This window comes from Schistosoma haematobium, chromosome 5 (assembly GCF_000699445.3).
Source record: "Schistosoma haematobium chromosome 5, whole genome shotgun sequence".
Classification (NCBI taxonomy): domain Eukaryota; kingdom Metazoa; phylum Platyhelminthes; class Trematoda; order Strigeidida; family Schistosomatidae; genus Schistosoma; species Schistosoma haematobium.
In genome coordinates, this window is record NC_067200.1 from 15,925,326 (window position 1) to 15,948,859 (window position 23,534).

Genomic DNA, 23,534 nt, shown 5'->3' on the forward strand with positions numbered 1-23,534 from the left:
TTCACATTATGCATTAAATAAAGGCCCAGGACAGAGTGGGTTGGAGAATGCTAGTCGGTAGCCTACGCTCCATTGGGAGTAACAGGCGTAAGTAAGAATACTTAAAATTGTCTATATATTTGCCTTGAGTAGGCAAGAAGTTTACTAACACTATGAATGACTATTGTACTAGTAAATTAAAGATGAAGTCTTTGTCATTATAAAACCGTTACTTAGAATTTATTACTGCTGTAAAAACAGATATTTGAGGATGTAACTAAGTCGAAATAATGATGTTCATGATTTTCAAGGACTTGAAAGCATATATTTCTTGAATGATTGTACATTGGTTAACGACTACCATAGGAAACCAACACTACGTCAGAAGCGTCTATTAATGTTTCGGATAGTACGACGTGAGATTAAATAGTATGGAATTTGATGAAAGCCAGTATGAAATGCTATAATAAATACCGATTACTTGTATGATTCGTCTCTTGATATTTATAATGATACAATCCTGTTGTAATAATTGGTTTATAGTATTGTTACTCAATATCCCTTACGTAAATTTGTTCATCTCGCTTTTCTACAACAGACCGTCAATTCAGTGAACAAATCTATGACAAAATAATAAAAGGATTTCTCTTATAAATTGTAGCCTGTGTGCCCTGTTAATATATAACGTAACGATATCGCCAATTAAAGAGCAGTGAATTATCGATCGGACCAGTGACGCGTGCGCATAAAACACGTACGAGCGGTCTAGAGTACTTATCGGTCCTGCTTCCTGCCTAGCCCACCCAGTTAAGTCCAGAACACCAATCTCAGCCTCTGCAATATGAATCATTTATTTCAAACATACTCGGTTTATTTAGCAACCAGACAGACCACATCGTACCAATAAAATAGGAAACAACATTTATACAAGATTTGGCCAAATGTGGCTGTGAATGTAGGTGGTAGGAATAACATCTATTTAACGATCCAACTGCTCTTGTGGAGGAAGTTGTATTTTATGTACAATCAAGTAAATATATTATCATATTTCTAGAGGTGACTCTTGCTTGGTCGAGGGAGAAGGAGAAAAAAGTAAGAAGCTCTGTTTTGGGATATTAAGTCAAAGTCGGTAAATTTAGATGCCACACTTATTTATAGAAGTCCGTTAAACTTACCCTATGCTCCCATAATGTGTCTTTTACATACAGTAGAAACCATAGGTGTATACAATAATAACCTTAGTCTTTGTGTATCGAAATGTTTGTATAGCCTCTTAATTTACCAGAGTCTTTTATTTAGTTACTCTTGTGTTTTTGAAAAACTCAATTAACAATTGTATTATTACGCAATCTGCTTATCTTAACAATTCGATTAGATAATTTGTCTACGTTCGTTTTATTAAATTTTACAAAAAATCTGTCAAAATGAAAATATTTCTCGAAATTATCGTGATGTCTGACTACTAAGAACTAAAAATGCCCAAAAGTAATAAATATAGACTCAAAAGTCACATTAAATTTAACAAAATATTCCTAGTTTAGATAATATTGACAGGGTGAGTGTATCATATATGGCTACATGAACGAAAATATACGTTTTATTAATTGAATGCTTGGTAAATTTCTCCTTATGACCAAAGAATTAAGTGAAAACAATAATCGTTAAGGATTAAATAAAATTGTAAAATTGTCGTACATTATTATTATCATCACTATTGTTGTCATTGTAGCGTACTTCCAGGTTATTAGTCGGTGTGTCTAATTTCCTTTCTTTTTCTATCCATGGTATTTGCATTTGGCATAACTGACTGTTCTGCTTATTTCACCACCAGACATTTGGTGTCGAGGTTGTTGTATCATGATGTTTTAATTGTAGACCAGTTGAGTCGGATACATTTCCAGAAGCATCGTGTGATGGACCCCATATTTCACGATGTGCACCATTTAAATATTTGCGTTTCCGTCGTTCCTCATGTAACTCATGTGAACTTTTGTTTACCTAGAAGCATTTATAAATAATTATCGATACATTTTTCCGAATCTCATTAAAGGAAGGATAACTAACGTAACAGAATAACATAAATTAATAATAGTTCACAGTTTTTTTATCAGCTGCTTATAGCCTAAACACAATAGAATTATACATTAAAAATCATTGTAGGTACTATATAAAAGAATAATGAAAAGAGCAGTAAATAAGGAAAAACTATACCAGATGTCAGTGTTAGAAAATGAGAACTTTGAGCTGATGAGCATTACCCCCAGCAATGAAAAATCTTATGTTGAAGCTGCAACAGACCTAGTATGTAAACTAAGAACCAGAGCTTCTGATCCAAATCAAGTCGTTGAAGAAGTCAATATTGTGCGGTGAATTTTACTATTTCCTCCGAGAGGTTGCGTCAAAAGTTTATAGAAAGTGAAAAGATATTATCAAAAGTCCTTTTTCAAGACCAACTACGTGTAGACATTCCTGGGAAATTTATCTGCAACTTATGGAGTTTTAACTTGAATAGAATTGAGAGAATACTTTTGTTTTTATTTAAATTCCATATCCCAAGATACACTCACAAAATCCATACCAAAAATACATAAACCTAATTTTTTTTCTGACCACTATTATCAATTCATTTCACAATCTCACCCACTGATTAGCCCATTATTTAGGACTGATTCGTTTAAATTTATCTGTTCAAAGCTTGATAGACACTTTATAATTTATTCAATGACTAGAAAATATTGAAATCTTCGATAAATTCATGGCTTTATTTTATTTATCACTGTTATTTACTAGCATCTCGATAGAATAACCCATGCAAATAACATGTCAATACTCTGACTTAACCTCCTAACAGAAGATGAATTTAGGTAGCTTCTATAAATATTTACCAAAGATAACCACTTTTAATTCAATAATGTCTGATATTTTCGTATTAATAGAGTTGTTATGGGTAGCCCACTGAGGTACGGAAAACCTATGAAAGACGGCAACGAAATCAGTAATCAATGACAAAACATTGTACGTCAGGTAAATTGAATGTGCATTTGTGGCCTGTGATGATTATCAACATGCTTCTCAAATACTGAAACCTATCGATACGCCACACGCAATTACCCGATTTACAGTGGAACATGAACATGATAAGATGCTTCAGTTTGTAGACCTTGGAATGAAACGAGATACAAATGGTAGGTTGGGAAGAAATATTTATCGATAGGACACTTGCAGTGAACTACACTTAAACTTCAATAATTTCTGTCCAACAAGCTAGGTTGTAGAGTTTAATTCGTCCGGTAATAAATTCTCATGACAATAACAGATATATGTAAATTCGAGATAGTTCGTGATTGTTTATTAGGGGTCTAAATTATTTTTATTAAAAGTCTTCAAACGATTATCCATGTGTAATAAAGAGAGAGAAATCGACATGTCATGAATAAACGACAATGTCGGATGAGTAAGTGTTCATTATGCACAATATAGCCAAAAATTACTGAATACATATAATTCATATATTGATTTATACGACGTACAAAGATAAATCTTCAGCACGGTTTTATGAAGGTTATTGAGTATCATTGAAATCACAGACAGACCTAAGTTAGACAAGGATTGAAAACCTGAAAGCATTGGATAGTCGTGCAATACCGTGGCTTGATTGAAGTTAGACCGATACACCACTGAATTTTTGCTCGGTGGTTTGGAGGTTAAGTGTTCGCGCGCGAGACTGAAGGTCTTGCGTTCGACTCCCACGTGCGAGGTCGTAGACGTGCACTGCTGAGTTCAATACTATGACGAAACGGCCGTTCCATGATTTTAAATTTACATCGATTGACCAAATGAGATCAGTTCATGATTTCAGTAATAGTTAAATCTACCGATTTCTATTTTATACAGCTTAGTAATGATCGATTCTTTCGTTCATGTTATATTGTCAAAACAGAAACTTTTATAATGATAAAATAATTATATTTTTGTGATATCCCAATGAGTAGAAATTTGCATTTCTGACGTTCCGTGACTTAATCTAATTCACTGATTCAGAGTAAATGGATAAATAATGTAAATCAATTAACACAAGTCTAAGTAGTATAGAGAAAACAAATTAGAATATCTAATTCAGTCAAAATTACTGACGAAATCTACTTCTCATGATCTGAGGGTGGTTCGTAATCTTTCAAACAGACCTATTAGTACTCGTGAGATAGGTCTACTAGAAACAGGATCACATTTTGATTTACATAGAAGATCTCTCAATACTCTAGAAATTGCTCCAATTCCTGAACTGGTATTCGAAAAGATACCAGAAAATTAGTCACACACATTACGTTAAAAATCATCTCGAATTTTGCCAAAACACAAATGCTTCCCATTAAATGTTTCCAAAGAAGAATAGGGAGCTCTACATTTCGCACAAGAAGGTAGAACGATTTAAGCTACAACATCATTGAAAGCCTGAAAGAACTGGATATTTTAATCAACTTACATCATCCACATTATCATCCGTTGCTAACTTATGAATTTTACAAGGTTTTCCTATTTGTACACACAATCGGTAATTGTTATTATTCATATTACGCAATCTATTTATTACATCATCATGTTTATTCATTGTTCATCTGCCCTCACGGAAATAATACTTTGTGTTATACCACTGACCGCCAATTATGGAGCAGTGAATTATCGATCGGACCAGTGACGCGTGCGCATAAAACACGTACGAGCGGTCTAGAGTACTTATCGGTCCTGCTTCCTGCCTAGCCCACCCAGTTAAGTCCAGAACACCAATCTCAGCCTCTGCAATATGAATCATTTATTTCAAACATACTCGGTTTATTTAGCAACCAGACAGACCACATCGTACCAATAAAATAGGAAACAACATTTATACAAGATTTGGCCAAATGTGGCTGTGAATGTGGGAGGTAGTAATTAATGGCCAGGGCATAATTCAAGAATGGTAAATCGTATAATAATAGTTCGTAGGTTAAAATAAAGCTTATAATAAGAGGGAAATGAATATGAACAGTTTAGTTATTTAACAATTATACGATAAAAATATACGCATAGTATTGATCCATAAATGGATCGCGAAAGTTACCATTCATTATGCTTATCGGGACATAACACTTTAACAAAAAACTTCATACAGATAAACGATTGTACAGCTTGATAATAAATTCGCTAAAAAGAGATCTATTTGCGTTTTTAGTATAATTATTTTATCCTTAATAACTTTCTACCTAATGCTCAATTTACTTTAGACTATCAAGTTCAACCTTGGTATTGACAACTAGGGAATTTTATGTACTTATTCTGAAAGTGATAATAAAAATTAACTTGTAGAGTCAACAAAATTAAGTGTGGAGACGAATTTCCATCGATTCTAGTATGAGGTTTTTTGCTATATGTTACAAATTTACGGAAATTAGAGCGCTGACACTGATTCTCAATCATGTGAAGTAAAAACATCAAATGGTCCCCGTGATTGCCCAGGACAGAGTTGGATGGAGAACGCTGATGGGCGACCTATGCTGCTTCACGAAAGGCAACAGGAGTGAGTAAGTAAGTGATGCTGTAGGCCTCCTTTGTGAAACAGAGTGCTGAGATCAATAATATTAGATAGTTCTCAATACAGACTAATTTCTAACAACTCTTCAGTTGATATCAGTTCATGAATAAAGAATTCATCTTTTTCAAGCTACCTTAAGTAGAATCTTGTTTTCGTAATTATTTATTTAGGTATAAACAGAAAATCAGTTGAAGATAACATTCAAAACAGGAGCATTGTTCTTTTCTAGCATGAGATTCCTCATCAGTGATGATCAGACTACACCAGAGATAGGGCCTGAGATCTTCGGGGTTCCTTGAGAGTACGTAACCAGCGGACCATTAGTTTATCATCAAATAAACATTAAATTCCGATTTCACGCAATTCGAATCACACCATGTCATCCATCTATAGCCAATAGTGAAGACAGTCTTATGTATGAAATAGCTAAAGTTCAGTGATTATGATTTTTCACCAGAAGTTCAAAAACTCATCTTGAAGTATAAAAATATTAAGTTTATGATTACATTCAACTATCGTCAATCTTTGAAGAAGATCACCAACAAATTAGACAGGTTTCCACAAAATCTTTACAATAAAAACATTTTTGTTCAGCTGCGTTTTATGGAGATTAATTAATTTCTAAAAATAATCTTCATTATGAAATGACATCAACCGGTGAACTAATACCAGCTGTGAAGTTTAACTTAAAAACTTCAGATTTTCTAACAAACCTATTGCTATAAGATTCCTGAATCGACCTTTAACGGTTTACAATCTCAACTTTATTGTTGAATGAATAGAGTCTGACATGTGAACAAGTGACTGAGTGGTTTTAAGGCATTATGTATGCTAAGAGATCCTAATGTTTTGGGTTCAATCTCATGTGAGGGGGGGGTAATGACTGGGTAATGTTGACGGGTCTAAAAAAATGAGAATCACTGCCAATGCTTCCTGGTTTTAGTGATTTTCCATTTGATGCCAGCCAACAAAAAAAACCATCATTTAAAGAAAGACAAACATTTTTTTTCAAAACAGTTAATATCATACAACTTACAAACGGTATTAAGAAATTATGTATTAATTCAGCAGCTAATTCATTTGTTTCTAATTCACCACGATTTAATTCATAGAGATTAGCTTGTTCAATTTTTTGAGCTAATGTCGAAATTTCTTCCTTAGCTAAGTAATCAGCTGCACTATTTACAGCTACGCCAGCAATATTTATCAGATAACTATCAACTGTATCTTCGTGTACCTTAACAAGCTAAATAGTAAAAAAACGTTAACTAATGATGTATTGAAAATACCTGAAAAGTGATAACTTGGTGGATTAAAGTGCAGTTACAAAATACACAAGTTCTTTAAAATATGACTTACGGAAATGTATTTAAATTTTCTAGGGAAGGTAAATTAGTGTAAACTTCATGATATGTGTTGTATCCTAGCGAAGAATAAATTACTGGTAAATTCTGAGAACTATTGATTGGTTAATATTATATATATCCCTATTGGATAACTATTCAGTAACTAGATTATGTATATCTATATTCTTCTTATTATAAGCTTCAATAATCAATAAACTGGACATAACTTAAGAATAGTAAATCGTATGATGATAATCTATAGGTCTAAATGAAGCTTATAATCAGAGGAATATAGATATACATAATCTAGTTACTGAATAGTTATACAACAGGAATAAGTTACTCGTAATTAATTCTTCGCTAGGATATAACAATGTCTTAAGATATATAACAACCAGGTATAGTTTTGTTTTACCATTTAATTTAATGGTGGGATTGTCTGTCTCGATCGATAGGGCTCAAATAGTAAACTTTATAGAGTGGATGAACTTACTATTCCATATGTCACCCCAGCATTACTAAAGTAAATCAATAAGTCTAAGTAGAAATGATAAATTGGTAACTGAAGTTATGATCCTTTATCATTGAAGATAGTTCGAACATGTAACTCATGTCTGGTTGTTTACCTAGTGAGATTAGTAAATAATCTGACTGATATTAGATGAGTGACATTTTTCCACCCTTTATTATTATTATTATTATTATCGGTTGTTGGTGTGGTAATATACTTATGTTCTAGTCATTCCAATCACATGTTCTTGATCCGAGTTGTATTGATGTCCTGTAGAATATACACTAGGAGGGTATCTAGTGTAGATATTCGACTAAGGTAAATTAACGTTCCATTTGTGTAAAGGAAAAAACCGAGCGTTTTTTCATCTAACTTGTCGTTTTGTTCTAGATAACCTAAAATAGTGGCTAAATCAATATCATTCAGTCTCCGAACGTTATACTTAGCCGTGTGAGAAGATTCAGTTTTCTGGTTACAGTTCCCAAAGTAGCCGTAATCTATGAATGCAGACATTAAGTGGAAAATTTATCCACTCATTTACATGGTCAAAATCTTCATTTGTATTGTTCCGCAGTTCTCACTACTCAATTTCATTCACTATTTTCAAAATATAAGTCATTTTCTCTCATTTTCCACTACCTTTTCGTTGCATTACTTCGTTAACTTATTATTTATCTTATTTGGATGTACTGATTTGAAGTATGGGGACATGGACAATAGTTAGTTAAAAACGCCAAATAGGATAAAGAGCTGTGTTTCATTTTTTAGCTTTTTACCGTTACTTAAAATTTGAATTTGTAAACAGAATAAATGGTTCAGACGACAGTTTGAGAACATATTTTGAGAGAAACCGTATATACAGTATAAAATACTTATTACCTATTGTGAAGGAGGAGGATTCTGGATGATTCTAGTTAGAGGTTTCGATGCTGCATATATCAGTTATTATGTAACGGAATTGATTGTAAATAGCTTCAGAGAATTTGATACTATGATAAGTTAAATAGCACTTACGAAACTTTAAAGTATTCACATTTTACCAGATATTTTTATGTTTTAAACTGTTTAAAGAGCTCATAAATACTTGGTTTTTATCTAAAAAAAATTTAGTATTATCTGTTAAAGAAATAGTTTTGTGTAAATCGCTCAACTGTACAATCTTTAGTCAACCATGTTTCACTACGCTACAAATTTATGAGAACAACGTTCTTCTCTCGAGTTCTGGTTAGACAGAATTCAAAGAAGTTAAAATTGTCATAATACTATGTGAATCAATGAGGTAAAACATCTAACTATAAACCGTATTAAACGATTCAATGGTCTGCATAATAGGTTGATTTTACCTATAATAAGTGGATAAATAAACTGGCTACATCATGAATGACAAAAATCAGGGTTACTTAAAATCTAGTTAAAATCGTTTACCTGTTTGAAAATTTCATCTTGTTCTCTCCTTCTGCGCTCTTCTTTTTGACGTGTACCACATTCTTCCGCTTCTCGTATACGACGTTGACGTTCTGCTATTAGTACTAATGCATGTATACGTCGCTCTTCGATTAGACGATCCAATTCTTTACTTAGAAAATCTAACATATTAGCTAAACTATCACATTCAAACTGTCCTAAGATATCTTCTACTAGACGCTCCTTTTAATAAAAGGTAAATAATATATGTATTGATCGTTAGTAGTTTGTCATATATAACACCTCAGTTTTAAATCAATATAAATAAGTTACACTCAGACAGATGGCCGAAAACGTCTTATGTAAGAAATTCACTTGATTACATAAAAAATCTAGTCATTACTCACATTCGGTTGGTTTTAATTGATATTTTTAAATATGAATTTACATAGTTCCCTTAGTGAGGTGAAGTTAGCTAATAGTTACTAAAAATGAGGAAGCATTGGACGGCCATTTCTATTTAGTAAGGAATTTCTTGGTATTGCATATTCACTACCCTGCTAATGACCAAACCCAGGGGGACTTTAGAGGTCGAAGCGAGCTGTTGATCACAGAGATGACATTTGATGCTGTGCATTCCTAAATTTAATTAAGTCATGATAGACAGACAGTAAAGATTACGACTAATTTCATCTTTTCGTTAACTTGTTGATCAATAAGGATAACATGGGTTTAGTGGTTACAAAATGTGAGTAATGATGAGACCTGATATCTTGTATTCAAACAGTGTAAACCATCATTTTATAACAGATAAAACCTTGAAAAGTCGAATTCAGAAGTTCACTGATGTCTTTAAAAGTTGTCTTATTGGTTTTTATGACAAGCTTTATCCTATGATGATGGGGTTAAATAGAAATAACGAAGAGTTGAACCATTCGAAATATCACTGTGAGAGATTTTTAGCGTCTAATGGGCACGTCACAACCCCTTGGATTGTAAAACTTTGCGGTATTAAAAACCATCTGACATGACTAGAAATTGAAAACAGAGACGACATTGCTATAAGTCCCCATTGTATTCTCAACAAACGGGACGAGACTGATTCTGGCTTTTTTTGCTGTCTGCTTTAATATTACTTTTTTTGATGATTAAGTGGTTTTTTCCGATTCGCTTCATCATAAAATTGTCATTTCGTTGTACATAACAGTCACACTGTAGAAAACATTTTTTGTATGTGGTAACTATATAAAGTGAATATTTCTGATATATTTTGTAAATAAATTAAACACCTTTCTTGAAACGTAAGTCAAGCGTGGGATCAGTGAAAACATATTATGATTTTTGTAGAACACATAATAGTCACTTGAAAAGCAGATTTAAAGGAACACTAACCTCAGCACTTTTGTTCCAATGAATGGTTAACTGATTTGTGCTTGGTGCTGAAAACCGTAAATCTAGTGATGTGCAGTGAAAACACAAAGACTGCTGGTATGGATTTATTTGACCGAGAAAAAAGATCAAAATGACTTATGAATACATCACATTATATGTGACTGATCCAGTCAGATTTGTATAGTTTGCATTCAGTGGTGTTTAACACGAATTATTCGGTAAATTACTTTGTGAACACATATTTACCCTATCATACAATTAAGCATCTATAACTAATAGATTTAATTAATGGACTAAGTCATATGATAATGTGATTACATGTCAACCTTATGTGTCATTCGCACTAGAGTCCACCCAGTTGTTGTTTACCATACGAGAAAAGTACGGAAATAAGATTTAAGGTCATTCAAAGAACAATTCACTGTAGAACGCGTGTGTTTAGATAATCAACTGTGCAATGAAATGCTTTGGTAGAAATGATGGATTAATGCATTCTAATCACATCAATATAACGATGATGAATTTAAATAAAATGATTTACTTGATGCAAAAGATGACTGAAATCTTCTTGTTTTGTTAAAATTGTTAATTTTTCACGTTTTTTTTGAGCTTGTTCATCTTCTAACAGAGCATGCGTTGACCTTGACTCAGCAATTAATTCACTACGTTTTCGTTTACCCTCATACATTTGAGTCTGAATTGCACGCCCGCGAATTAATTGTTGCAACATAATTACAGCTACTTCTTGTCTTTCAGATTCTTCCTGAATTCAACAAATAAACAGTTGAATTAGTCTTAAAATAAAATAATTACAATGTATATCGAAAATGATTCTTTCAAAATTACAGTTAATTGAAATTAGAATCACATGTTTTATCACAAGTTAATTGAACTTAAAAAACTTGGAACACTAGATGTTGAATATTTTGAAAAGTTACATTAAAACTTGACTTCTGTAAACAGATTCAGCGACTCAACTGCATCATATTATCCAAAAGATCTAACTTTACATGATTGAATCTCGTGAAAGAGTTAAACTTCTGCGCTAGAAAAGAACAAGCGTCAAGGGACATTGTGCGAATTAGCGTTAAAACATTAACTTTTCGCATATTTTTATATACATACTTTAACTGCGTTGTTACACTTCAAGGAGGAATATAAGTCGCCCAACAACATTCTTCATTGAACTCTGTCCAGGACAATACTTTTTAGTTGTTTCCAGTTGCTATTCATCCTTTTCATGTCTCTTTCCAATTTTCCGTGCAGCTTTTCTTTGGCCTTCCTCTTTTCCGTTTCCCTTCATGATTCCAAGTTGGCGCTTGCTTCGCGATCCAGTTTGGTGACTTCTACAATGTATGACCTATCCACTTTCAGTGTGTTTTCTTGATTTCCTCTTCAACTGGAAGCTGGTTTGTTCTTTCCCACAGTAGGTCGTTGCTGATGGTATCCAGCCAACGGACATTGACTAACTTGCGTAGACAAGTGACTATAAGTACTTGTGCTTTCTTGATGATGGCTGTAGTAGTTCTCCAAGTTTCAGCTTCGTTTAGTTGGACTGTCTTGACGTTCGTATTGAAGATTCTGATTTTGATATTGGCTGACAGTTGTCTTGAGTCCCACATGTTCTTCCATTATAGGGATGCGTTCGTTACTTTGCCAATCCTTGCCTTTACGTCTTCATCGGATCCTCCTTGTTCACTGATGAAGCTTCCCAGGTATGTGAAGTTTCCACCTCTTCCAGAGCTTCCCCATCAAGTGTGATTGAGTTGGCGTTCTCCGTGTTTCATTTAAGGATCATGCTTCTTCTCTTGTGTATGTTGAGACCTACTGATTCAGAGGCTGCAGCCATACTAGTTGTCTTCATCTGTATTTGTTCGTGTGTATGAGATAGAAGGGGTAGGTCGTGTGCGAAGTCCAAATCTTCTAATTGATTCCGAGCTGTCCATTGTATTCCGTGCTTCCCTCAGATGTGGAGGTCTTCATAATCCAGTCGACCACCAGAAGAAAGAGGAAGGGGTAGAGTAAGCAGCCTTGTCTGACTCTGGTCCTCACACGGAATGCGTGTATCAGCTGTCCTCCATGTACGACTTTGCAGTACGGGCCGTCTTGTGAATTCCGGATGACGTTGGTGATCTCAGTTACACCATAGTGTCGAACAAAGTTCTATGATGTTCTCCTACCCATATTGTCAAACGCCTTGTCATAGTCAAGGAAGTTGATGTGTAGTGACGAGTTCCACTTAATTGACTATTCAACAGAAACTCCTGACACGTTGAAGTTCGTGCTTTTCGATCGCTTTCTAGTTGTCCTCCATAGTAGTTTCTTCTTCTTTGAGGCTTCGAACGTGTTGCCGAGATCCATTCGTAATTCGTTGAGTTTTTCAGTATGTCGAGGGAAGGTTGTATTGTTGAATGCACATAGATTCGCGAATCTCTTACCGTCTTCGTCTCTTTCTCCCAGTCCATGTCGTTCCATTATGTAACTATACTCGATGTTGTCCATTTCGACTTTGGCGTTTAGGTCTCCTATCGGTATGCTCAGTTCCTTTCCTGAGTACTTCGCTATGACCGATTGCAGCCTCTCGTAAAACTGATCGTTATCTTTGTCGTTTCTATCATTGGTGGGTGCACAACACTAGGTAACATGCATTGTGATTCCCTCCTTCTTTGTTTTGAGGGACGCCTTGATGATTCTGGATCCATGAGATTCCTATCCTACAAATGCTTTACGTGCTTCTTTGGACAGCATCAGAGCAACTTCCTGAGTGTGCGGAGCACTTTATTTTTCATGACCTGTGTACAGCAGCATTTCTCTCAAATCTAACCTTTTCTGTCCAGCATTGATCTAATGGGACAATGTGGGAGACCGGGAGGACCAGTCAAATAGCTACGGGAATGAGGAGTTGCAACATGGCGGTACCTATATTAGTTGTTCCCTTGGTTGTTAGAAGGGGCATTGGCTTTGTGACTTCCGAAGAATCTCGGCTTTCACAACGAGACATCATAATTCTTCTGAATAAAGACCCTTCAACTTCCAGGACAGAGTTTAGATTGTTTAATTTGCTTAGCGTTTTTTATTAAGGTTGTTTTCTACGGGATGGGATTGCTGACTTTATGCCCAAACCCCCTCCGCTACCTGGGCTTGGAACTGGCAGTAACCTTAGAATAGCTACAGGCAGAGTTTTTCTTATACTGGTTTTGTAGAAACTTACTCTATTTATGACTTTGAAAAATGAAACTATAATTGCTAGTTTTAAAAGAATTTTGCATCCTCAGTTACTGTCGATTTGATTTAATGAATAAAACAATAAGCAATTCATTCATACATGTATAAATTTATTAGTAATTATCAATATTCGCTACAATGTACACTCAAATTAGTAACTCAAGAGCCATCACAAACTACAGTAACGCGGAATCTTGGTCAGAAGAGCAGCGGTTTAAAGACTTAAAACGGCATTTACTCCATTATCATAACATAAACTTAGTATGAAGTCAATTCCGAAGAGAATTTATAGCTTTCCTTACAAGACTACGTATTTGGAGTTACGTACAGAATTTTCTTATCAATAAGAAGTTCAATATTCGAACAGCTTGTGAACACAGGTCATTCAATCAAGACAAACTCTACGTTTAAACTCATCTACAAGGTAAGTAGAAGTCTTTCAAATACAATTAGACTACATCTTCTTTGCATTTCCGAAGCATTAACCATATCCCTGGAAAAGTCAGAGTTGTGTGTGCAATAGAGACTGGTATAATCTCTTCTTCTACCATGGTCTTAATGTCTTATGATCTTTTTCTCTTTTTCATACTCTTCTTCCTTTACAGTCATGTGCTTCATCTTCCATCTTCCCCTTAAATCTTCTACCCCCAACTAGTTTATTTTTCTATACAACGTTCCAAATGCTGTATTAATGTTAATTTTGTGCCCCGTCTCAATTATTTGTTTCCACAATCATTCTGATTACATTTAATCTGAATTTCAACACTTTATCTTGTCATGCTGAGCCATCCTTTCCCAATGATAATTTCCCTATCTATCTTTTGATGAATACTTAAGCCATCAAACAACTATTAAATTCTCCTTATTTAAAATTTTTTTAAAATACATTTGTTTATTTAACCTCACTGTCACCATTTCTAACAGAAGTTTATTATCAGTATTATTATCATCCTGTAAAAATAAGTATATATATTTGCGATTGTACAGCTTTGAAAATGAATTCGCCGAAAAGAGAACTCTTCGCTGAACTAATCTTTCTTATTTAATATCTTAATGAGTGTATTCGGTTTACTAACGAAATAATATTTCAGTCTTAACATTATGACAACTTAGTCAATGTTCTGCAGCCTGATGGACAAATCAATAAAGCTTTTGATCACAAGGTGGTATCGCATACGATTTAAGTTTGTTTCCAGTTATCACTTATGCTTAGTATTTGAATATATTACGTACAGCTACCGCAAGTAGTTTGATTATTAAACATTAGGATTTATTTGAAAAACTTTCTCGACAGGTTACCTACTGAAACGTTTGAAATGTTAAAATAACATTCCTATTTCCAACTGGAAGAATTCACTATCGAATCTAACATTAAACCATAAACAACAGTGTCAAGTAGCGAATAATGTTACACAATTCGGTATGTAGGATAATAGGTTTATAGAATACATTATTTTAGATAAATCACGATGTATAACTTTTATTACTTGAAACAGACAAATCAGTAAAAAACGAATGAATGAGTGTATATTTAAATTAGTAAGAAAAACTATCAAAAATGTCGAAAATTGCAGAGCTCATCAGATGAAACCTTATTAATAATAAAAGTTTGGAAAAATGCCTTTAATTAAAAGTAGAATTCGAAGACCGATCAAAGAACATCGTATATACCTAAACAGTGCGAATTTAATTGACCCGACAAAAGATATGATTAGGTAGCAACAAAACAATTCTATAAGTCTCGAGAAAACTGTATTGAACAAATACAATAACCGAAGATTGAACAAACTACGTGCTGATCAACGAAACAACGACGATGGCAAGGCCTGGGCTATTTGTAAGGTTAGTGACCTCTAGCTGAAGCATCCATCAAGTAGAACAGTTTCTACGTTAGATCAGAGATCACTAAACGTCCAACGGTTTATTGAATATCGTTGAGGTCAAGGACTACTAGCGCGACTAGCCCATGCAGCAGTGACCCCACTTTACACTTCTCTAATCTGCCACCGTTAAAATAGGATCTTACTCTAGACATTCACCAAGAAAGGAACTCACCTGGTTATCCCGATTGGATAAGCTAGATTAGGTACCGACCACGAGGCGTGACTTTGACGTAAGCTAGGAGGCTACACTATTTCCATCCAACTCAAGTAGACCACGAACATCGACACAAGTCACTTACATACATTCACCTTGTTAGTGTACATGAAGCATACTCCTACTTTACTTTCCTGTTAATTTGCACCAACAAAAACCTTGACAATGAAGCTAGGATATTCGCTCATGAGTATTTTAGCCCAAGGAGCGGTGAATCTACAATCGGAATCAACCCGTTCTTTGATAATGAAACATGCATTATATGTTTTTAGAATGAGGGATATTACAATCACAAGTTGAGTTGAAATCAATATCTTGAGCATTTCGGGAAGATAAGTAATACGCAGTTAACTTTGTCAGAAAAAAAAGTATGATCACTTAGCAACACTCAGGTTGATACAATTCGTTTCAGTATAATAAAATGAAATTGACAAGATATTTAACAGAGGTTGAAGGAATACAAATGTCTATGATTGTAAGACTGATCAAACATAAAGAATATGGTTTGAAAACAGGAAATTAATTCGCACAATAAAGAGGATGAGACAATAAAGGGACTGAAGATTCGGCAGAAAATGTGATAAATTTTTGGGTATGTCATATTGGCTTCCCTTACCATTTATTACGAACATCGCGTGTATCTCAACAAAAGGGTCTCAGCATCTTTACATGGCCTACGTCAAGAGTGAAAGATTTTGTATTACTGATATTCGCTCTTACCTTTATTCCAATCGACCACTACCTCAGTTAGCAATAATGAAAAAAACAACAAAAAAGTGCTTTAAACTAAACTTACACTTTTTATTGTTATATAATCTGACGTTATTGGACGTGGCATAGGTTTTTCAATCTTTTGTAAAAATCGTGGTTTTCTTAGAGCGGTATTTCGTTCACTTACTGAGGGTTTTTGCAAATACTGTGCATGTAATTGTTTGGAAACGAAAAAATTAATCAGTTGACCAATTTTACTTTTTAATTTGCATAAATAATAAACGTTTCAATTAGTTAAAGTGATTTGATACAAAGGGTGTATGTTAATAGACAAACAGAACTCATCAACACAGCATGTATTCCAGTTCCCATACCTCATTAGAACAATGAGATGAAAATAACGGAGTTGAAGAACAAAATAATGATTCATTGCATTTACCACAAAATTTGCTGACAATGCAACACGACTCATTGAAGCAAACGTAGTGATTACTGAAAATTTCATATAACCAACAGAAACATACAAGACGGAGCGTAATAGGTCACGAAAAATCAAAGATCTTCCACTAAATATGACTGAATATTAAAAACAAGATTTCCGTATTGATTTCAACTTAAATGAATATTTAAATCCTAGCAAAGTTGAAATACACTAATTTATAAGGATACATTTAAAGCAAAACTCCGCCAGTGACTCTTCTAAGGTTACAGACGATCCCAAGCCCAGGTAGAGGAGGAGACAGTCTCAAAATGCTCTGGTACGGTCGAAAATGGGGAGAGTCAGCTCTCCCTCACGAAATGCTCTCACATGGCCACGTGTACACAGCCACTGCCAGGGAAGTCCTACTCGCTGCCTTCCCGCGGACGGGGTGTTGTCTACGAAATTGAGAGGGTGAAAAGCGAATGCCCGGAGCTTTAACTGGGTTAGTGGATAAGGAAGATCCACCTAGCGGAGTTGGAAAACCCTGATTCCAAACCAATGGTGCATATGGGCTCTAGGATCCTGAAAGAAAAATGGCGAATGAACAAATTATTGGTCACCGGCTACCATGCGACTGCATCTCCTGACGTCACTCCACTGCCTTGTGGATTAGACCTTTAGGTCAAAGGCTCCGGGTGTGGCCCACTAAGAAAACCACCTGTTTCGGTCTGGGCACCCGGACAGTATCCCAACCCCCAAAAAATCGAGCGATTTATGTGGCGAAAACCTATTTGATGCCTCCTTGTACCAATGTTTATCTGTTTAAATAAACAAATAAATAAGAAGAGGAGGTTTGGGCATAAAGTCAGCAATCCCATCCCGTAGAAAACAACCTTAATAAAAACGCTAAGCAAATTAAACAATCTAAACTCTGTCCTGGAAGTTGAAGGGTCTTTATTCAGAAGAATTATGATGTCTCGTTGTGAAAGCCGAGATTCTTCGGAAGTCACAAAGCCAATGCCCCTTCTAACAACCAAGGGAACAACTAATATAGGTACCGCCATGTTGCAACTCCTCATTCCCGTAGCTATTTGACTGGTCCTCCCGGTCTCCCACATTGTCCCATTAGATCAATGCTGGACAGAAAAGGTTAGATTTGAGAGAAATGCTGCTGTACACAGGTCATGAAAATAAAGTGCTCCGCACACTCAGGAAGTTGCTCTGATGCTGTCCAAAGAAGCACGTAAAGCATTTGTAGGATAGGAATCTCATGGATCCAGAATCATCAAGGCGTCCCTCAAAACAAAGAAGGAGGGAATCACAATGCATGTTACCTAGTGTTGTGCACCCACCAATGATAGAAACGACAAAGATAACGATCAGTTTTACGAGAGGCTGCAATCGGTCATAGCGAAGTACTCAGGAAAGGAACTGAGCATACCGATAGGAGACCTAAACGCCAAAGTCGAAATGGACAACATCGAGTATAGTTACATAATGGAACGACATGGACTGGGAGAAAGAGACGAAGACGGTAAGAGATTCGCGAATCTATGTGCATTCAACAATACAACCTTCCCTCGACATACTGAAAAACTCAACGAATTACGAATGGATCTCGGCAACACGTTCGAAGCCTCAAAGAAGAAGAAACTACTATGGAGGACAACTAGAAAGCGATCGAAAAGCACGAACTTCAACGTGTCAGGAGTTTCTGTTGAATAGTCAATTAAGTGGAACTCGTCACTACACATCAACTTCCTTGACTATGACAAGGCGTTTGACAATATGGGTAGGAGAACATCATAGAACTTTGTTCGACACTATGGTGTAACTGAGATCACCAACGTCATCCGGAATTCACAAGACGGCCCGTACTGCAAAGTCGTACATGGAGGACAGCTGATACACGCATTCCGTGTGAGGACCAGAGTCAGACAAGGCTGCTTACTCTACCCCTTCCTCTTTCTTCTGGTGGTCGACTGGATTATGAAGACCTCCACATCTGAGGGGAAGCACGGAATACAATGGACAGCTCGGAATCAATTAGAAGATTTGGACTTCGCACACGACCTACCCCTTCTATCTCATACACACGAACAAATACAGATGAAGACAACTAGTATGGCTGCAGCCTCTGAATCAGTAGGTCTCAACATACACAAGAGAAGAAGCATGATCCTTAAATGAAACACGGAGAACGCCAACTCAATCACACTTGATGGGGAAGCTCTGGAAGAGGTGGAAACTTCACATACCTGGGAAGCTTCATCAGTGAACAAGGAGGATCCGATGAAGACGTAAAGGCAAGGATTGGCAAAGTAACGAACGCATCCCTATAATGGAAGAACATGTGGGACTCAAGACAACTGTCAGCCAATATCAAAATCAGAATCTTCAATACGAACGTCAAGACAGTCCAACTAAACGAAGCTAAAACTTGGAGAACTACTACAGCCATCATCAAGAAAGCACAAGTACTTATAGTCACTTGTCTACGCAAGTTAGTCAATGTCCGTTGGCTGGATACCATCAGCAACGACCTACTGTGGGAAAGAACAAACCAGCTTCCAGTTGAAGAGGAAGTCAAGAAAACACACTGAAAGTGGATAGGTCATACATTGTAGAAGTCACCAAACTGGATCGCGAAGCAAGCGCTAACTTGGAATCATGAAGGGAAACGGAAAAGAGGAAGGCCAAAGAAAAGCTGCACGGAAAATTGGAAAGAGACATGAAAAGGATGAATAGCAACTGGAAACAACTGAAAAGTATTGTCCTGGACAGAGTTCAATGAAGAATGTTGTTGGGCGACCTATGCTTATTCAAAAGCGTTTACAGGAATAAGTAAACGGTGAATGCCGAATATAGTCTATACGTTAGGCCACTTTTGTAATTAGCCTCACTGTTGGTGGGTCAAAATAACTTACGGGGTTGAGCACCTGTTCATTTGAAAAGATGTATCTCAATCGCTTAGGTATTGAATCCGTCTACTAATAATAATACATAAATATCATTTGTCGGTTAATATCCAACTTAACATCATATTATATATATATATATATATATATATATATATATATATATATATATTTATTTATTTACAGGTAAGTTATCCTATGCCTCCCAACATGGAAAACTCCCATGTGTATTTCTGAGAAAAAAATAATATAATTCTCAGTACGCTGTATTCGAATCGAAAATTTTTAAATAGCCAACATTATATCCCAGTCAGTAAAAATGCTCTCACTATGAAATAAATTCTGATCGCTGTTGTTTGTAAAGTGAGAAAACTGATAGGAAATAAATATTTTGTGAAAGTCTATGAAAACAATAATGAGTAGTTTGAGCAGTGTCTGGTATCAAGATGAAATGCATTAGATTTCAAGAGTACACTCTTCACTTACATCATAGTTGTTCAATCGAAATTCTATATCATTTCTATTTTCACGTTAGATGAATCAATTGAGCTAGTACTATTTAGACTAAGTAAAGAGTTGTATGCCAAACTAATTTTTAAATGTGATTATTATTCGTCAAAAATTTATTATCATATTTAACATCATAATTTTCCTGCATTGATATTATAAATATGACGAATTAAGTGTTTTGTATGAATGTGGTTTTTGCTATCGTCTGATGTATCCCCTTTAACACCAGTGAAAACCGCAGACTAATCGACAAATGTTATTTCCTAGTTTGAGAAATCTCAACGTCAAAGGAGATAGAATCCGAAAGCTTCAGATCCTGAAAAAATTGTTATCTTATTGATACATAGTATCTGGTATCCAATGGTTAACGTTTACAATAGCAATTGATTTAAAAAATTGCGTAATCACCACTTAAAATTATTAAGGTAGAGCTGCTACGCTTCTGACTTGATTGATTTAACAGGTTGCAGGTTTTCACTCGAACCTCTTAGCAATATCATTTTCTCCATGAAATTCTAAGGCCATCAGTTTAATCGTGCATGATTGTAGGTGTGTGCTGATGACAAGTTGTACACTAAGATAAAGTGGATAACCAGTCCTCCTTAGTTCACAACAATTCACAATGGTTTATGCCAGTCAATGACGAAAACAATCAGTTAATTCAGCAATCGTTTATCTACACCGTGTTTTCTTTCAAAAAGATAATATGAATTTAAAAGAATGTATACCAGGTAAAAATGAATAACTTTTATGTACCATGAAAGAAATCTTTTCTATAGTTAAACAATTTTTACACAAGTAAAGAGACATACATCGTGTAATTCAGCTAATTCTTTTTGATGGCGATATTTACGTTTTAAAAATCCATCTTTTGTGTGTAGTTTCGGTTGTTGTAATCTAATTCTTGGTTGGAATGCAAATCGAGGCAATCTGGCTTCTAAAGTAAGTAGACCTGAAAAAGGTGACAAAAATACTGAATGGATGAATGGACATGAAGCTTTTTCAAATGGGATTATAATTTGGCATTTGTTATGTGTTATTTAGACGTTAATAAACAACGTAAAAATCATTACAAGTGTGTATTAATCGAAGCTATCATTCTTCGAATCGACACAACAAAGAATTGTTGTTTACATAAACATAGCTCCCTTTATCATCTTGAGGCAAAAGTCCAGTGGACTAGAAACAAGTGGCTACATAATGAATAAAAGCTGATAATAATTAAGAATAAAATGAGTGAAGCTCAGTTAGCTAAAATAAGATTTATAATCTAGAAGACAGTCGAAATAAATACATATTGATGTAATTAATTGAAGAAAGAATTGAGCAAGGTTTTACGGTGTAATGAAGGAATGTTTGTCATCAGTGCAAGGAAAGATCAACAGATAACTCCTTTTGAACACATAAATCTGATCTCTGATGACTGAAAGTGATGGCTTTAGCAAACTTCAGAAGACTGAAGTTTGGCTTTTTATTAATCATCCTACAAGATTTCGAGGTATTGATCTAATGTTCCCTGTTCAAAAGATGTTTCGTGATTACAATATTTAAAATAGTCCTTTCTCTTATTCGAAGGCGTTTTGAAACATGTTCAAAAAATCTAAGATAAGTTCACTTTTCTGTTCGGCCAATGTGATTGCTTTGGCAGGTACATGTGAATTGGTGATAACACGAAAGTAGTACTTGTCGACCTTTGATTGTTTTTTTAAATACTTTGTTTCATACTGAGCCTTCCTTTGCCCTGGGGAAAAACATTCCCTCGTTACACAGTAAAACTTTGCTCAATTCTTTCTTCAATTAACTACATCAATAGGTCTCTTTAATTCGACTGTCTTGTAAATTATAAATCTTACTTTAACTAAATGAGCTTCACTCATTTTATTCTTAATTATTATCAGCCTTTATTCATTACGTTGCCACTTGTTACTGGTCTTCTGAACTTTTGCTGCTATCGATTTTATAGAATGTTCTTATACATAAGATATATATTTACATTTTATTTAGTCTTTTAAATTTATTTACACCTTTGATATACTGTACTGATATGTGATCATATTAACTTTCAACTAAACTCTTTTGTATGGATAATTTAAACCCATTTTGTAATTATGATTTTTAGATTATGCCTATCACAAGCATATCACGAGAACTAAACGAAATAAAAGGAAATCATGTTATTCTGCTTAAGTCTTTGTTGTTATTTCCTTCAAGACTAATGTTTGTATAGTCTTGTGTATTTTGAGTTGGCCCATACCATAAGAAAGAATTTTTCTTCTGAACAATGTGTCAGTAGGATTGATTAACTGCCACAATATCAGCTCTATAGGAATGTTACTATATATTGCTGTAGTATAACCAAGATAAAATTGATAGATAAAAGTCGCAGAGCATGTATATGGATTTACTAGTGTTGAATTCTATGATTTGAAAGGCTTAATACCAAATCTTTTATTTCAATTCTGGACAAATCTACTACAAATAGAAATTCTCTACTTTCATTTATATCAGGAATTGCCACCAATAATGTTCTCCAGAAAGCTTAATTAATAAATTACTCAACTTAAGGGACACAATGACACCAAACTGAGCCATTTAAGAATTAAAGCTTAACAGAAAACTTCAAAAAGAAAACCTTACATAATCAAAGTTATAATCTAGCTAAAACGCAATATGTAAAGTCTTGGTTAAGAGACTGATTTGAACTATGATTTATTGAACAAAAAACAAGCAACAAAACCTCGTTCATTTTGTTTCTGTTGATAATTGAAATAGCTTCTGCTTATGTAACTGTTCAAAACAATGTGAGTAGAGTAAACGTTTGTAAAAATATACTGAATCCGTTTTGTCGTTGTTATGTCATACGGTCATCCAGACCTGATACTGATACATAAGCTTCCTATAAACAAACCCAACCAGCTACTTGAGTCAGAAGACCGAGGGTGAGAAGGAAAATGTATTGACTGAAACCGAATTGAGAATATACACGTACATCCCTTCTACTTAGATGAAGACACATTCTCAACTGATGTCGTATCCCGCCTTAGAAAACGGAGTCAAATCTTAGTCAATAACGTGTGCTTACATTTTAACCTATATCTTGTTGGTCCAGAGTATCAGTTTTATAAAATTCGCATCAGCTACATACAACATGAATAAGTATCTAATCACAAGTTCGTAGAGCATAAAAGAACTGAGTAAATACAAATATATTTGGCGTACCATAGTGAAACTTAACCACGTTCTCATACATCTTACTTTATAATTTAATTTATGATGGTTCGGATTATCCCATTTTTCATATTTCTTGACTGAAATTCGATCAGTCCTGGTTGGTGTGTGTATATCCTGCGTATATTGCTTCGATATAATCAGTGTATAAGTTTATATAAGTGGAATATAGCTGGGAATGAAATCCACAATGTGAATATCGTCTTATTTGGGACTCGTCAGC

The 23,534-nt window shown here is 34.8% G+C and overlaps 1 protein-coding gene across 2 annotated transcripts in view; it reads right to left on the bottom strand.

Moving 5' to 3' along the window:
* Positions 1 to 7: 7 nt before the first annotated feature.
* The window catches only part of MAATS1_1 (Cilia- and flagella-associated protein 91), a 47,723-nt gene continuing 24,196 nt past the window's right edge, over positions 8 to 23,534 (bottom strand). Inside the window, exons 7-12 of one of the 2 annotated variants that reach the window (XM_051217580.1) lie at positions 20,896 to 21,035; positions 16,320 to 16,439; positions 10,743 to 10,964; positions 8,831 to 9,052; positions 6,585 to 6,794; positions 8 to 1,977 (exon numbers count right to left, since the gene is read on the bottom strand). In XM_051217580.1, coding sequence (XP_051064995.1) covers positions 1,801 to 1,977; positions 6,585 to 6,794; positions 8,831 to 9,052; positions 10,743 to 10,964; positions 16,320 to 16,439; positions 20,896 to 21,035 — 1,091 coding nt within the window. In that variant the 3' untranslated portion in view covers positions 8 to 1,800. Of the gene's footprint in view, positions 9,053 to 10,742; positions 10,965 to 16,319; positions 16,440 to 20,895; positions 21,036 to 23,534 lie in introns of both variants that reach the window. The other variant, XM_051217579.1, reaches the window with a different exon arrangement.